The sequence below is a fragment of the Pinus tabuliformis genome, chromosome Q, assembly GCF_031772625.1.
Source record: "Pinus tabuliformis cultivar Carrire ecotype Pingquan chromosome Q, CPIR1, whole genome shotgun sequence".
In the NCBI taxonomy this organism is placed as follows: domain Eukaryota; kingdom Viridiplantae; phylum Streptophyta; class Pinopsida; order Pinales; family Pinaceae; genus Pinus; species Pinus tabuliformis.
This window is the reverse complement of record NC_142296.1, coordinates 1370800020-1370818337: the sequence shown is the minus strand read 5'-3', so window position 1 is coordinate 1370818337 and position 18318 is coordinate 1370800020. Positions and strand designations below refer to the sequence as shown.

Here is an 18318-nt window from a genome sequence, read left to right as displayed (position 1 = left end):
TAGAAAATTTTGTTTCTAGCAACTCTTTGATGCATTCCAAAATATTGCTTTTGGGGCAAGATTTGTGTTGAGTAACTGTCAAAATAAGTCTTTTGCTGCTACAATAGTGTGCATTGCCAAAATCCTTAGGGTGATCGAAACTTCTGCTATTAGTAGTCCTTTGATAGCTTTCAAATATGTATGCAAAACAATTTGCGTGGTCAATAAATGTCAAATTAATCGTTTCAACACTATTGTTCTTTAGCAGTACTGATTATCCATGTTTGTTGAAACTATTCTATTAATGGGTGCTTCACAGTGAGAGTTTAATTTTTTGTAAATTTAGGTCTACAGTTTCACTGTTAAAAATTGCACTATTCTTTGATTGGTTTTTCATCATTATCATCCCTCAAGATACCAATAGTCCAAATGAATTAGGGACTCCCATAATTGCGTTGCAATAATATGTTTAGCAAAAATGCTTGGGCTTTAGGGAACTTTGCACCCTAGCAGTGTTTTGGTTCCTGGAGAAAAAATATTGCATTTATAATAGTAGTTTTCTTGGATAGTTGCATAGTCTTTGTAGCCAGCACTTGGAATTTGTATGTCCATGTTTGCTTTTGTCATTGTATTTATAGGTGCTTTGCAATAAGATTCTAATGCATCTTCACATGGATTTTCAATGTCTAACTACCCACTTAACTTTTTGTTAATAACCTTTGTTGAAGTTCACCATTAACAATGTTTTGTTAGAACCTAAAGATGTGACCCTCATTCTTCTAGTTTCATTCTCTACATAGAAATCTCATTGCTTGAAATCAAATTTTACATCAACAAAAGGCTCAGATCTAACTTGAATATACTACCTAGGCTTTCTAGCAACCTGCTAGCTATTTTTATTCCTTGGCTCTCTCTTTTATGATAGAAGTTAGCATTAATGCCAAGAGACGAGCCTCATCTTTAACAGTACCAATAGTTCTTTCATCCACAAACTCAAAGTGATTAAAAAAATGAGAAGTTTTGCCTTGTGTAACCTCTTCTCAAACTAATAAAGTGTAACAATCAATTGTATAAGTAGTTGATTGGGTCTATGTTTTCCCATTAATTATTAAAATTTGTTCTTGTACATTGCATTCCTTTACAGATGTAGGAATAATCTTTGCACTAGAAATATTTAATGTTGGGTATTTTCTTGCTGAGAAATTTAAGAAGAATATTTGTCCTCGAGATATAAATTTCCATTGAAGCAATGTAAGTTGCTTGAGTAGTTTCTAGAGGCTCAACAAAACCATCCCCAAATTTTACACCATTCCCAAGCGATTAATAGACTTATCTTTGTGAGAGTTTGATATATATTCTCCTTGTAAAAGTTTGGCCTTGGCACTTTCCTAAACTATATAGGGTTAACCATGTAAACAACCCAAGGTTAGTTGTTGGATGATAAATAATTGGTAGAAACAACAAAAAATGAAGCAATTCTTCAATGTAAAGGAGAAAAGGACATTCTCCATCTCCATGATGCACTATGGGATTTAACTTTAGAACATATAACACATTTAACACCCATTTTTAGGGATACTTGAAACACCCATCCTTATGCAAGCGAGTAGAGAGTTTGCTATTAAGAGAGTGAAAAGATGGTTAGGAATAGGAGTCAACTTTGGAGCGAACCTTTCTAAACCAAACCAAACAAGAGCATCAAGCACGTGAAGAAGGATTTCACTTGCATAGATCAAATCATAGGTTCCATGTCATTCAAGCTTACTAAAGTCCATATTTTCATCTTGCACTATGAGAGGATGTTGTTGCAAGCTGGTCTTCATTTGGGATGGAAGCTTAAACATCTTATTGAAGTAAAATGGTCCATCTTTCTTTCCATCAAGATTATTTCAAGCAATCTTTATTAAAAGTTTATTCTTGTGTCATAGAAGCCACACATGTTGCACTTTATGATATATCGATGAAAGGTGCCTTTCGCTTCCTTTTACACTTGTTATAGAGGATACCTCGAGTGCACCCTTTGTTGGGATTTTTTGCAAAGAATTATGAGATTTACCAGTAGTGAACTGATCAACCATTCCCATAATAGCATTCACACTATAATTCACTACACTTAATGTCCCATTATTATCAAGTATTGATTCAACAGAAGTGGTCGAGACAGGAGTAGGAGCAAGAGCAGGGGCATAAATATCTAAATAAAAAACAAATAAACATCATTAAACTCATTGTTAATATATATGACACTTCATTATCCTTTGACTAGTCACCCTCCACTGCAACGCAAGGAGGTTGAGTAGTGCGGTGCACAGATGCTTATTAGCAAATTACAACTAACTTGACTATTGTTATGGCACAATACAATTAAGTAGCATTGCACGACAAATTTGAATAGAGTGACATAACATATTTGAATATAAAGGTGCAATAATGGTGAGTACCAACAATAACAAGTAGTGCAACACCATTACACAAGTCTCACAAACAAATCTCACAATCAAAACAACATACATCATGTCAAAGAGAATCATCTGCATCACTTGACCATAAGGTTTAGTAATAGATCTCCTGATATTTATCGATTGAAATACATATGCACTACAAAATAATTATTTGTTACCAAATATTCTAACCCCTCCCAAAGGCATTTTATATTATTAGACCAACACCATTATCATTATATTTCTTGACATGCCTTGCATCTTAATTATCCTAGTATAACACAACAATTATGGGTTTTTCACTACCATATAAACCTTATATCCAAATCCTCAAGCTCCTCAAGCCTAACGTTCAAAGCTTCTTTAAGTTGCCCCTTATTGTCAAAGGGTGTAACCTCTAATAAGCCACTATATAGGTAACATCTTTTGTGTCTATGATCTAGGTCGATGATGCTAACCTATCCATTATATGTAGGACACCTAATATGATCTGAGACTTCTCTCATTGCCCTTGTAATAAGGTCCCCCAATTATGCGTCCCATTGAAGGCATAAAACTTATACCTCTATGTGAGAATAGAATATACTTTTGTGTCTCCCCATGAGATTGGAAGAACTCCAATGTTGCAGTTTTTCCATAAATTGGTACATCTAACATGGGATGTAAACTTTGTGAGATATGAATATAAATACCTATTTTGGTATGAATTGTTATAATTGTCAATGCAAGAACAAGTCACATCTGGAGTTTCGATAAGTCTCACGACAATGTCACATTATATAGGCTTTGATGTGTTCATGATCACAGAGATGATACCATAAGGACTATCGAATTCAAAACCACATCTACAGAGGGAAATTCACTAGATGAAGGTCATGTCCCCACCCAATATAAAACTAATTCCATCACATTAAGAAGTGTCTATTGTTCCATGTGCCTTATGTCATGTGTGCCAAATAGTTAGAATTAATATTTATGGACTTTTAGCTACATGTTATATGCCCATGTGGTGATTTTGACGCAATTTAATGGGAAAATTTCACAATGGATCCCTTTGAATTTTACATTAAAGTAACAAGTGATAGACAATTAACAACAACATTGTAAATTAGTATGGAGTTTCCATAGGCACACATATTATTGATTTTTGGTTTGTTATTAAAAATTTGTTCTTTTACAAGTTCATTTAAAGTGCATTATTTAATCATCATGGAATACAACATAAAAATAACAACAATGTTGCAAATAGAAAGTAGGGTGGTAGGGAATATAGAAAAAACTTTTGATCAAATTTATAAAATTATTATTAAATTTTAAAATATAATTCAAAGCATGAGATTTATTAAAAAAATTAAAGCAAGGAAAAGATAAGAAATACAAAAGTGTTTCTAGTGTAAGAAAATGTTGGATTGAATAAAGCATTGCAACTAAGGAAGAATAAATGCAAAAAGTTTAATTATAGGAAAATTATAAGAAAATGTGTTGAAATTAAATTTTAAACATAATATAAGAATGATATGGGTGGTTCCACTATGGTTTTTGGCACGGCTTAATAAAGAGCAATGAGTGAAGAAATCATTTAAAACAAGTAAAACAATTTAAGGTGATTTCTTAGTGATTTTTAATACTATTTTTAATAAATTACTTAAAAATAGGTACGAATAATGAGTAAGAAATCATTTAAAACAAGTAAAACAATTCAAGTTGTTTTTTTAGTGATTTTTAATACTATTATGGTAATAAGTAAAACAATTACTTAAAAATAGGTAGAAGGGTGTTTTAATACTATTTTGGTAATAAGTAAAGAAATTACTTAAAAATAAGTAGAAGGGTTTCACAGTGGTTCTTGGTATTGCCTGGTCATGAGCAATGAGAGAGGAAATCACTAAAAACAAGTAAAACAATTTATGGTGATTTCATTATGATTTTTAATATTGACTTGGTAATAATTAAAGAAAATACTTAAACATATAGAGAATAATTTTGAATAATAACCATTACCTAAATTTTTGGTATTGCTCCGTTAATAGATGAAATATTCACTTTAACAAGTTGATGTAATTTTTTTTCACAATGGCAGAGAGTTTTAATAGGTACATTTTGTTTTTTGGTATTACTTAATGAATAAATGAAATATTCCATTAAAACAAGTCAATGAAAAAATTATTCACAATGCCATTTTTAACATGATTGATGAGTAAAACATTCACTCACAAACAAGTTGGTAAAATGGTTGATGAGTAAAGCATCCACTTGAAACAAGGTGATGATTTTTTTTTCAAGAGAACAAGAGCGTTAATATTACAAACATTAAGTTCGTAAAATAATCATCAGTAAATCATTCACTTCAAACAAGATGGTAAAATAATCACTTATCAGTGAAGCAATCACTTCAAAAAATAGTTTTAATAACTTGAAAGAAATAGTTTTAATAGGTTGAAGAATTTTAAAAATAATTACTACCTAAGAATTTCGGTGATTGAAAAATTCTTCACAATACATCTTTTTTTTCCACATGTACAACCATGTATTCCATGGTGATTGAAAAATTCTTCACAATACTATTTTTTTCATATGTACCAAATTCCTCATTGAATTATTCATTTGAAATAGGATGGTAAAATAATCACTCACAATACGAGTAACTGTGAAGCAATCATTTAAAAGAAATAGTTTTAATAGAATGAAGAATTCAAAAAAAATAATAATTGCTTAATCATTTTGGTGATTGAAAATATTCCATGGCGATTGAAAAAATTCTTCACAATACCATGTTTTTTTCATAAGTACAACGCTATATTCCCTAATGATTGGAAAATTCCTTTACGGTACCATTTTTTTTAAAGAGTTTAGACTTCTGTGATCCATACTTGATTGTTAGAGATTTCAGCAAAATCACATAGAGAATCATTTGTCGACGCGTTTCGAACCAACTAGTGTGGTTCATCGTCAGGACAAGTTGAGAAACAAGTCTGAGTGATCCGTTAAATAGAGTATGCAGGTCCTTCAACAGCTATGTAAACGGCTATATGAAAAATTCTTTCCCATACCATCCTTTTTTCACTAGTACAACTTAAAATAAAATTGATCAGTGAATCATTCACTTGACAAGATGGTAAAATATTCACTCATTTTTTCAGAGGTACAACGCTATGATTGGAAAAATTCTTTCCCCTACCATCCTTTTTTCACAGGTACAACGCTATATTCACAGTTGTTAAAATAATCGATGAGTGAATCATTCAATCGAATTATTCACTTGAAACAAGATGGTAAAATATTATTCTTCACGTAAAATATCCACTCACAATACTAGTACGAGTGAAATCATTTAAAAAATCTTTATTATACCATTTTTTTCACAGATACAACGCTATATTCACAGTTAGTAAGGAATCGATAAGTAAATCATTCACTTGAAACAAGATGGTAAAATAATCACTCACAATACCATCTTTTCACAACACTATATTCCATGGTGATTGAAAATATTTTTCACAATATCATTTTTATTTCAGAGTGCCATATTTTTTCATAAATACAATGCTCTATTCCATGATGATTGAAAAAAAAGATCACAATGCTCTATTCCATGATGATTGAAAAAATTCTCACAAGATCTTTTTTTTTCACATAAACAACTTCTATCATATTACTTATAAAATTCAACGTTACTAAAAAAAATTTCATTCCTTCTTTTCAACCACCAAAGATAACTTCAATTAACTTCACAATACCATTTTTAACATTACTCTAAAGTGAATTGTTATATATACTAACTGTAAAATCATTCACTTAAACCAAGTTGATAAAATAACCATTCAGAGTGCGAGTGTTATACCAAAATAACTTAAGGTGGAAAATTATAACGTGGTTTTAATTGTTTTAAACCCTAACCCTAACAAGAAAAACCCTAAAACCAACCATATATAGCCACTCCTTAAACCAAACAATTGTTTGCTGTGTTCGGCTTTTCGACGCTCCATCCTCTGGTGTGACATTTAGCGAGCACTCCAGAGACAGGCGCGTGTTTGTAGCTGTGATATTTTATCCCGGCGAAGCCATGTCGGATGGGTATGGGTGTTTTCGTCTCTCTGTTTACTTTGGTTCATTTTGATTTCAATATAAGCGAAAAATTTATATGCAAACTAGTCTGCGGAAATTTAGGTTCTGAGGTTGCTGTAGAGATCAGATTACGGGTTTACCAAATAATGATCGTAGGTCGCAAGTTCAATCCCCTCGGGTTCATACTTTAACAAAATCATATGTATCCTTTATTGTCGAAATGGAAAATAACGGTACATTTGCGCCTCTTAAAAAAAACTTAAGTCTTTTTTGGCCCTTCGGAAGGGAATTGTGTAAAATAATTTACGAGTGTCCGCTGCTTGCCTGATTTGCTGGCCGGTTGGGCAGAGTGACTTCATACATATGTGTGATATATGGACTAGTGAGAGAAATTGCTTCTAGCGGAGTAGCTCAATATAGTGGCCTATACAAATAAAACAAAACTGCATTTGTTCCTGATGCAATCTAATTACAAATTATGACAGCATCAATGCATTGGAATAACATTATTACATCAACAATCCTTTGTTTGTTCCTCTGATAAGTTGTGACATCAAAGCCTAATAAACATCTTATTTAGTTCTGCCAATACAGAGTTTGCAGTGAGGAATCGAACTGCGGAATAAGATTAAGAAGATGACAGAAAACATATATGATATTCATTTGCCTACACAGAATATATTACAGAAATTAAGAAAAACAAAGGAAAGCAAGTATTGACCTCCAGATTCATTGCACTGGAAACAAAATTGCAGAAGCAAGATTGAGAGTATAAATAATGTACAGAGTATGTTACAGTAAATACACCGGTCCTGCTTCATAACACTGGTAGCAAGTTCTCCTCCTCTCTCTGGTCAGCATGCTGCCATGCCTGCATCTTTCATCTGTGCTCTTTTTCCCAAATGCACACCTCCCTTCCCGTCTGGTGCTGTTCGCCTTTCACCGGCGAACTAAGAGGAACGACAAGTAAAATTAAACTAACGAAGCAAGAAATTCCCTGCAACCATTTTCTTTCGTACCTGCATTGTCAGCTTGGCATCAATGCTAATGTGTGTCGACAGTCGAAGACATCAAGTAAATCAAACTAACGAAACAAGAATTTTCCTGCATTGTTAGCTTGGCATCACTGCCAATGTGTCTCGAAGACATCAATGGATTAGTTTAGGTCAATAAAACCTTTCCTAGGTTCGTCTGTTATCTGTTTGTTTTGATTCAATTGTGGAGATTTAGTCCCATCCTGACTTGTTACTGAGAAATAGAAAACGGGTCCGATGGCAAGTGGGACTATTAAGTAGTATGTATGTTTTTTTAGATTTAGCAGTGAAATCCGCTCAAATCGCTGTGCGGAGGTGTGAGCCTCTGGTCTCACAAACAGGAGTCCTACCAATTTGTTTTTTTTTAGATTTAGCAGTCAAATCCGCTCAAATCGCTGCGCCGAGGTGTGAGTCTCCTGTCTCCCCTACCAATTTGGTTTGGTGTCTGGCTTGGCCGTGACCTTAAAATGAGATAATAATAATAATTCTGAAGGGATTGTTATCATGACTTATAATAATAATAATTTTGAAGAGATTGTTATCATGACTTATAATAATAATAATTTTGAAGATATTGTTATCATGACTTAAAAGTGACATATATGGATTCTGGACATAAAATAAAGTGACATATATGGATTCTGGACATAAAATAGTCATTGTCAATTGGGTGTGGTATTTGTTTAAATGAATGAAAAACAATTTTTTTTAGAATTTTCAGAACTGATTTGATCGTTAGAATATGTGTCAGGTGGTCTTATCTGCACCGAGAGGGAAAAAAAGGCTAAGTCTAGAGAGATATTTATTAAATAGTTGGCAAGGCTAACTGGCCCATGGGGACAAGATAAACTCTTCTAAGATGTTAAATTCAGCTAGATCAGCTAACGTTTTACAACAAAAGAGTGGGAGGAAGTAAGAGCATGCCCATGGGGCCAAGATAAACTCTTCTAAGATGTTAAATTCAGCTAAATTAGCCAAGTGGGAGGAAGTAAGAGAATTATACAAGATCATTGTGCAAAGAAATACAGGACTCGTATAGAATCTGCCTCCTAAGCACCTTTCCGTGTGTTGTATCATCCTCTCGCTTCCTAGCTCTAGATCTTATCTCCGGTCTGCATCAGCCCTGTTGACCATGGCCGCTGCAGTCCACAGCTCTCCTCTTGGAAAGCTGTTTCTTAACTGATGATCTAAATTTGACATCTCCCGGATGTTTCAGTGTAAGCCTTGCAACACATCAGGAAGTGCTCCTTCCTTTCTACTTTTTCTCTCCCACAAAACTGGCCTGTTCTTTTTTGTCGTAGCTCTTTTGGCCATGCCCATCTTTCTATTTCACAGCCCAATCCGTGTGAGATGGTCCTTAGTTGAGCTGCTTTCCCCGCCGTTGATCTCTCCCCGTGTATGTTTAAATGGTCCACGTAATGTTTCTGCTTACATGTGGTGGTTGTCCTCTACTTATCGAATCTATAACATCTGTAGATGAGTTTTTTGCACCTTCCCATCCAATGGGCGGTTATCTTCTTAAGACATCCCCCACTTCTCAAGCTACTGTCTGCATTCCAAGTTTCATGTATTCTTCCTTCTGCTTAACACTTCTTGGCGGAGTTTTGTTGCTCTGCTGCCACTGCCCAGGGCTGCTACTCTTTTTCAATACAGCAGAAAACTTCTTATTGCTTGTTCTATTAGATAAGGTCCTATTTCAGCTAACATAATCTCAAATGGAGTGCTGTTTTTAAATCTCAGGAATCTTGCTATCATCTGTTTCTTAGTCTCTCTAACTGGCTCATCTATTTTTGGATGCACTAGGCCCCTATAATTCACACCTGTAGAGGAGTACAGGGATGGTGAGTATCTGGAATACCGTGCATAACATGTTTCAATGCCATATCTCCACTATCCTACACCTGTTATGAGTGACAGGACTGCTTTCAAACTCCCTCGGAGCCTTTTCCTTCCACGAGCATCCTAACTTAGCCTTTTTGTTGAAGTCCAATTTAAGATATTTGTAGTTCTGGGTGATTTCCAATGACTCAAATATACTTTATTTTTTTAAACTTTGCAGAACTTGCAGATGATCTTGTAGGCTGTGGAGTGCCTTGAGTTGCTAAAATAACATTGTTGCATAGAGTAAGATATTTATAATAATTCCTTTTGATGTTAACACTCCTTTCTGATTTATTCACGTCTCAAGCTTATTGACGTGCAACATGGATTAAATGGGGTAGAGCCTGCAGTCCTTCCCGAGTTATTATTTTTGGTCTTCACTTGGTCTTACAGACTATGGATTGCTGCTTGCCGCTCATTTGGGATGCCCATTTTCATTAAGCCTCTTCCACAGATTTTCTTCTGGCACAGTTTGTCATTTTTGAAATCCCATGTTTTCTCTATCACGTGCCTCAAAGTGAGTTAATGGTCTACATTGGAGGGTTTTTGTTGGAACCCCACCTGACCGTTAGTTCCTTTTTACTGTTCATCCAACTAAGTGCTGTTTTTCTTTTTTACTTATTTTCCAAACAGCTTATCAAATATTGGGTTAATCATGATGGTTTGTAGTTCCCAGCGTCATTTTTCTTGCCCCACTTAAATATGGGCAGGATGAGGCTTGTTGACCATAGGTCTAGGAAGCCTGCTGCAATGTGTTTTGCTGAGAAACTTTACTCCATTTGAAATGTTCTGCCTGCAGCTTTTCAATGTCTCTTGCTTTGCCTGAAGTCATTCTTTGGATTATCTATCGCTAATGTTTTTCATTCTGGCAGCCCCATGTTCTCAATATCATGTGACTGAAAGTGAGATAATGATCTATATTGGAGTCTTTTTGCTGGAACCTTAGTAGACCTTTTGCTCTTTTCCCCTCCTCATCTGCCCATGTGCTGGTTCTCTTTTTACTTATTTTCCAAACAGCTTAATGAACATTGGGATAATCATGATGGTTTGTAGTTTCCTGGTTTATTGTTCTTGCTCCACTGAATAATACAGACAGAATGAAGCTTGTTGACCATAGGTCTGGGAAGCCTTCTTTGATCAGCTGATCAAAGAACGGTGCAATACTTTTGCTGAGACAGTGAGAGGAGCATCCTCATTTGAAATGCTCTGCCTGCAGCTCTTCAATGTCTCTTGCTTTGCCTGAAGCCTACCATAGATCTGGGAAGCGTTCTTTGATCAGCTGATCAAAGAGCACTGCAACAATAATGCGGAGACAGTTAGAAGAGCATATACTCATTTGAAATACTTTGCCTGCAGCTTTTCAATGCCTCTTGCTTTGCCTGAAGCCTTTCTTCGGATCCCATCTTCCACCTCTTCTTTCATGAAACCTGTCCTTAATTTCGAGTTTGGTGTTTTCCTCATTTCAGTTTGCATCTTGACTCTTGAGAGAGGCAGAGACTATAATGGAATATATTTCCTTTTATATTTTTATGAACTTGTTCGCAACACTGACTGGCTATGGGACAAGGTGCTTACATACCAAAGGCAACATTATATGAAGTTTCATATAACCAAACCAAACCAGAACAAAACAAAAATAGCAGAAGAGAATATAACAAAAAAAATTGTGACTGAAAGGTGTGGTCAAATATCACGTTGCAAGGAAATACTAAACTGATCTGGACGTTGCTTAGTTTGACCTGCCCTAGCTTCTGCGCTCACCTTTTGATTGCTGATTTGCATCTTGAGAGAGAGTATAATAGATTATATTTCATTTTTATGAACTTGTTTGCAACACTGACTGGCCTATGGGACAAGGCGCTTACATACCAAAGCCAACATTATATGAAGTTTCATATATCCAAACCAAAACAGAAGAAAACAAAATAGTAGAAGAGAATATAACAAAGCATTGGGACTGAAAGGTGTGGTCAAATATCATGTTACAAAGAAATACTAAACTCATCTGGACGTTGCGTTGTTTGACCTGCCCTAGCTTCTGCGCTTACCTTTTGATTGCTAATTTCTGGATCTTGTCTCTAGTCTGGTTCATTCTTGAAATCATAATTCTGTCGCTCCTGCTGTCTCCCCCTGATAAGCTGTTACCTAATGACTGATTTGAGATTTTGATCCCTCCCTAATAATGCGAGAGCAAGCTTTGCAATACATCAAGAAGTTTTGATCTGTTTCCAGCTTGTTTTTTCCATTCTGGGATGTTTTCTCATCCCAAGGTTCTTTTGGTTGCCCCCACCATCCTGTCTAAAACCAGTCAGTTTGAACTTTCCGTAACTAAGTTATCAGCCATTTTTTCAGCCAGGGGTTATTGAGCTTCAAGTAGTCTCGGGACCAAATCTCTCGGCCAGTCTTGGACTGTTAATATGAAGTATTGAGACTTGAAAGAGACATTATATACACACTAGCATAGTTCTATTTTAACTGAATCTGTTGAGCATCGATAGGTTTGCACATTGAGTTATTTTACATTCTTTCAAATTCCAGGGTTAATATGGATCTATGCTAACTTTCTGATAGCCTATGTTAAAAATAACTTTGTCCTAAAAGTCATTTTAGGATAAATTTAGCCCGCACATATTTTAGGGAATGCTGCACACGTTCAAAACATGGGTTTCAAAATATGGATTGTATTCTATTGAAGATTGGTATGGGTATCTTAAGCTTTCATTCAGGGAAACATCTTCTCAGATCCGACACATTTTTATTAATGTTGTAGGCTTTACAGTGGATGGAAGTACTGAGCAAATGCAATTTTTGTTCTAATCTTATTGTTAAGTCAATTGTAATATTGACTATATCTATCTGATATTTACAGGGGAGATGGCGATGTCATTGCAGAAAAACCCGCTGCAGCATTGGGAGAACCTATGGACATCTTGACTGCTTTGCAGCTTGTATTAAAGAAATCATTGGCCCATGATGGTCTTGCTCGAGGTCTTCACGAAGGTGCTAAAGCCATTGAGAAACACGCAGCTCAGTTGTGTGTCCTTGCAGAGGATTGCAACCAACCTGATTACACAAAATTAGTGCAATCTCTGTGTGCTGAGCACAATGTGAACTTGATTTCTGTGCCCAGTGCAAAGAAATTGGGTGAATGGGCAGGAGTAAGTATTTGTCAATATTGTACTTGTCTGAGCCCTGCAGCTATTGTTGTTTAACTTATCAACTACCCTATGCAGCTTTGCAAGATTGACTCAGAGGGTAAAGCTCGGAAGGTGGTTGGGTGCTCTTGTGTTGTTGTGAAGGTAAAATACTGTTTTAAATAAATATTTAGTCACTATTTAAATAAGTTGTATTTTTATTTGTTTTTGATCTATTCTATGGTTGTATGATTGAATAAACAGGACTACGGCGAAGAAACCGAAGGCTTGAATGTTATTCAAGAATATGTAAAGACACATTAAGCTACGAGGTCTCAGTTTTGTGGGTGCTTAAGTTCGGAGTCATCTGTGTTTTGGTCTCTTAATTTAAAATTTGTGGGCTGGAAGATTTAAGGGTCTCAAGTTTCAGTCTTTTGGATACATGGATGAAGTATGATAATTTTGAACTTGTGCATGGATATGGAAAAAATCAGTTTTGTGGTCTGCATGCATGTAGATCCCCGCCTTTCGTTAATTTTGGTAAAGAGTTCAATCTAATTTAGGAGGACCTTATCTTCTACAAACCTACAGTAATGTCAGAAATGAGTTTATGTCCGACTGGTTAATTCTATATTCAAGCTACAGTATATTATTTTACCTTGCAATATATATATTGTTTGCAACTTGAATTGATGCATGGGATATAACTTTTAATATACACACATATATGAGTTGATCATGTCATGCATTAGGCAGTTGAGCCATAGCAGTTATCACAGTTAAATCAAAGGCTGCAAATCAATATAACTTTTTAGTTCAAAAACTGTTGTCAAAATCTGCTTCTCATCTAGCCATCAAACTATATGTGCATTTCCTTGTATCAAGGCATTGTGTAAACCTTGGATGGCTGATCAACTATTTGATGTGAATTTGATTATTACGTCAAGCAGAATTAATTCTCATCATAAAGAAGTTTACGTGCTCTTAGTCACTTCAGCCTGTCGGAAACTCTCAGACACTTGTTCTTTAAAAAGGCAATGGACCTGCCTGGATCCCAACTAAGCCACTTTTGCACAAGGCTATTCCACCATGCATGCTGATTGCATTATCATTACTTGTGCCTTTTCCACTGAGCCGTCATGAAATTTCACAATCACTAAACACTGCCGCCCTGGATTTTAAGTACTTCGAAAGCAGAAATTCATGCCCTGGGGCCATATACATCTTTGAATACTGATTCTGACAGAAAACCATTAGATAATATCCTAGTATGCTAGGATATGAATTGTGTTAGAATTGATCGGAAGATCAACAGAATAACCAGGACAAGCGGGCCATTGAATCAAGTTCAAGTTTTGGAGCACAAGCGAACTTTGTACGCAGTTAAATTCATGTCACAGTACCTTGAATGGTTGTAATTTTATCATTACGATTTAAACCAGTGTAGGAAAGAAAATAGGGAAAATCAGAAAAGTCAGAAAAATTGACAACAATAAATTGCATCCTTTTTATATATTTGATCACCTGAAAATTGAAAAAACAAAAATATTTGTTTTGCTGTTTTCCATTTTAACTTTAACTCAAAATAAAACGTTTTTCGTTTTCTGATGTTTGCCAATTTGTTGTTGATTGACCTCGATATTTATCAGATGTCTGTCTTGATGGCCCTGTCATTGTTTTTCGATTCTGCATTTTTCGAGTTTGGTTTTATCTATCAAGGGAGATTTCATCTTAAGAGATGAATGCTTCAGTATTTATTTTTACCATAGATATCCAATCAGATTTCTCCCGATTACTGTCTACAAGACGAGCGGATCTCAACAGAATTCAGATGAGTGTCCATGAGCGGATCTCAACAGAATTCAGATTAGTGTCCATGAATTGTAAAAATGGTGTGCTTCAAAATGACGTGGAAGTCTCAAGTGACATTGAACACAATGAAGGTTGTCAAACAACAAAGCCTTCATATATTTTGAAGAAAGAATTTGGTTCTCTATCGTGATGTATATATTGCATTTGTATTCTCTGAGGTGTTGATACTTCACACAACTACACTCTTGTTCGAGTTTTCAACCTTGCAAGCTTTTTTGTTCCTCGAAAAAAATCACAATTCTATTTAAATATAAATATAATTACATTCTTTATATCACATGTGTATAAAAGGATTCTCAAAAGGGTATAAAAAACCAGATAACATAGTAATTCTTCTTCATCTCACCTCTTAACCTAGATTGAAAGAAACTATCACAACTGTATGGTCTTTGATAGTTTGAACAAAATTATTTAGGTGCAAACATAGTGATCTCCTATATGACATATATAGCAGATTCCTACATGACATATAGAGCAGATTGCCTTTTGACGTAAATTTTGATGGGGTCATAAAGTAGAAGATAATAGTTATTAATGGGTTTAGCAACAAAAATATGGTTTCATAAATCCATGGTTTTGCCTATTGTATTAGATGTAATAAAATCTATTTAAAGGTCTGAGATATTACATTGCAAGATTCTTTGATTAACCGCTTTAGGTATAGTTTGGTTGGTTTGGCCAAGGCTAATAGATCTATTAGGTGTTGGTTTTCACAGTTTAGAGTTCTGAGGATAAATCACAATGTTTTGCGCACTTAATATTTTATAAGAGCATGGGTTGAGTGGGCTCTCTCACATAGGTATGATTTTGAAGACACAATGGAAAATGGTTCATGGGTATATGAACCTTGGTAAATAGTATAAGGAAATGTATTATATGGATTAATGTGGAGCATTAGCAGAAGCACATGGACATGAAGTGGGAAAGGAGGAAGTATATAGTGAATGAGTGTTCTATTTGTCTCACTATATTTGAAATAGATAGAGATCAAGGGAAAGAATAGGTTGATGTTTTTTGAAACTACACAATTGTAATTTATTATAGTTGATTCTCTTTTTTTCGCATGTAAATGGGCATATTGTTTGTAAGATCTATTTAGGTATTTATGCTCATGGTTTACAATTCATCGATAAAGTCTAGATGTCAACAGGGGATGGGAAGACATATTGTGACATTTTGTATTATCGAGAACCTAGTAAATAAACTTTTGAGGGGAATAATTGAACATTTCAATTCAAGTTTAGAGGAGGGAATATTGAGTTATATTTGATATAGTCACATAGTAGAAAATAATAGTCATTTATGAATTATGGGTTTACAAATGGTGGTTTATACAAGTATATGGTTTTATAAACTCATGGTTTTGCTCATGGTATTAGAGGTAATGAAGTTTAATTGAGGCTTGAGATACTTCATTGTAAAATGCCTTGATTGTTTGCTTTTGGTATTGCCTTGGTTCACTTGGCCAAGGTTAATAGATCTATTAGGTGTTGTTTTTTTAGGTTTAGTGTTTCTAGGATACATAAAATAAAAGTATAAGCACATGAGCCACCTTGATCTATCTTGGAAACCCTAAATTGGAAAACCAACACCTAACAGATTGATTTATTGACCTCATCCAAATCAACCAAGCCAATGCCAAAAACAACCAATCATGTCATCTTACAATGGAGTATGTTAAAGCATTTAATTAACTATCGTTACATCTAAAACCATGTGGTTTCCAAAACCACAAGTTTGTAAACACATAAATAATCATTATCATTTATTCCATGATTGAGTTATTTAATCCAACATTTCTCCTTGGGAGTTTGACATCACCTACATGTCAAGTTTTTGGGAATACAACACGCCCCTTTTATCACCCAGGTTTACATCTAGATTACTATAGGAGGGGTATGCATGCCTAAATAAGTCTTAAGACCATATACCCATTTACAAATGAAAAAATAAACTATAAAAATTACAACTGTTATTTCAATAAGCATCTACATGTTTTTTCTCTTCGTGTATCTCTCCATTCACTGGGTACTTTTTCCATTCTATGCCCATGTGCTTTTGACAATGCCCCACGTAAATCTATATGATGCATTTCCATATACCAACTACCATAAGTCATATACCCATTCTTCATTTTCTGTCTTTAATCAACCCAACCCATGTTTTGATACCAACCCATGTTTTGATACCATATGTTGGAAATTGAAAAAAACACAAATGACATAAACAAGGCAATGATTTATCTTAGAAATTCTAAACTGAGAAAACAAGCCGTCAATATATCTAAAAATGACCTACATATCTTACCATGGACTAATTCAAGTATTTAAATAGTTTTCATTACATCTCAAATAGCGTAGATTCCTAAACCCTTATTAATAGACCCATAAATGACTATTATCTATTAGTATATGTTTGAGTCAAGAATTAATTCAACAATTACATAAAAAAGATTAATAAAAAGTAATTATGAATATATTAAAAACTCTAGCGAGTCATATGTCGCTGAATGTTTGATATTCTTGCTTCCATAAATGTTCCTGTGTTTGAATGGGCATATGATAGGATCTGATTTTTCCATAAATCTGACTCTAAAATATAATTATCGACATGATAGGTCCATTCAGCCAATTGATAACAGCTAAAGAGTCAATAAATATTTCAATGTTGTGAGCACATTTTTCGTTGGTGTGTGATAAGCATCTCTGATTGGACTAACTCAGTTACATTATTACGGCCTCTCTTGCATCTCGTCTTTAATTTTAAAACATAACCATATAAAATATGAAAGCACACTACCAACTCCACCAGGACAAGGATCCCAGTGGCGTGCACCATAGAAGAAAGCTCATTAATGTTCTGAAATCATTAGCAAGCCCATCTGGTTTGAATCATTGAAAAATGTTCCCCTTTTTCAATTGTTATGCTTGGTGATTTTGGTCTCTCAACACAAGAAAGAAATTTACCAGCTCAAACCTTCTTACTTCCTTTTCCGTTTTGGGACTTTACGCGCTGTTAGGCATTTTGATGAGACTGTACAAGGCTGAAGCAGCTGGTTTCACTGCTGAGCTAAGTGGTGCACTATTATTATCGGTAGTCGAAGAAGTGGATCACTCGATTTTGGTTGTTTCGAGAGGTGGAGAGACTGCAGTCTAATAGAGCTGTTCTGTTAGGCATTTATGATTGTGATATGCTTGCAAGGAGATATTCGTGGCTGATATGTGCAAGCTAAAGTTTTTGTTTCCCATGGCAGACATTGGTTGTTGCACCTTTGTATCGTAATCTGTCTTATATCTGTTACCCTCTGTTACCCTCAGATTATCTACTTTACTGTTTGTATTTATGTTAAAATTTGTAAAATTCTTTTTCACATTTGGTTTTTAGTATGACTAAGTACAACCACATTAAAACTATTGCAACAAAAAAAATCTTTGGTTGATGCACAAATTTATCTGTTTGACCATGTATAAAAAGATTATGGGTCAATTTTAACTTAAGAAAAAAAAGGAATTATAAATGAACGTTATAAATAATAATAAAAAACTTATTAGACTTGGAATAATGTCAAATCCCTAAGAAATTAGTAGGTTGGGAGCCATATGGCACGAATATAATTTTTTAAATTTATTAAAAGTAATGGACCAAAACTAATAAACCATTTTGCTAGATAAAATTTGCTTATATATAAATGAATGTTATTATAATAACTAAGAACTTATCATGAAGGAATTTATTAGAATTAAAATAGTCTCAAATCCTTAGGAAATTAGTGGGCGGGGAGCCAATATAATTTTTTAAAAGTCAATGCAACTGAACAAACTCTTTAATACATTATAGCTATTGATAAGCATTAAGACTAAGCATATGTTGAACATATTCCCTTGAGAATCAATCTAGGGCGTAGGCCCTTAA

At 34.5% G+C, this 18318-nt stretch overlaps 1 protein-coding gene across 1 annotated transcript; it reads left to right on the top strand.

Moving 5' to 3' along the window:
* The first annotated feature begins 6337 nt into the window (after window positions 1-6337).
* Window positions 6338-13191, top strand: LOC149225011 (small ribosomal subunit protein eS12-like). Its single transcript, XM_089386411.1, has 4 exons — window positions 6338-6494; window positions 12270-12558; window positions 12634-12699; window positions 12799-13191. Exons 1-4 carry the CDS (start codon window positions 6484-6486, stop codon window positions 12856-12858), a joined length of 426 nt encoding a protein of 141 aa, XP_089242537.1. The 5' UTR covers window positions 6338-6483; the 3' UTR covers window positions 12859-13191.
* The last annotated feature ends 5127 nt before the right edge of the window (window positions 13192-18318 follow it).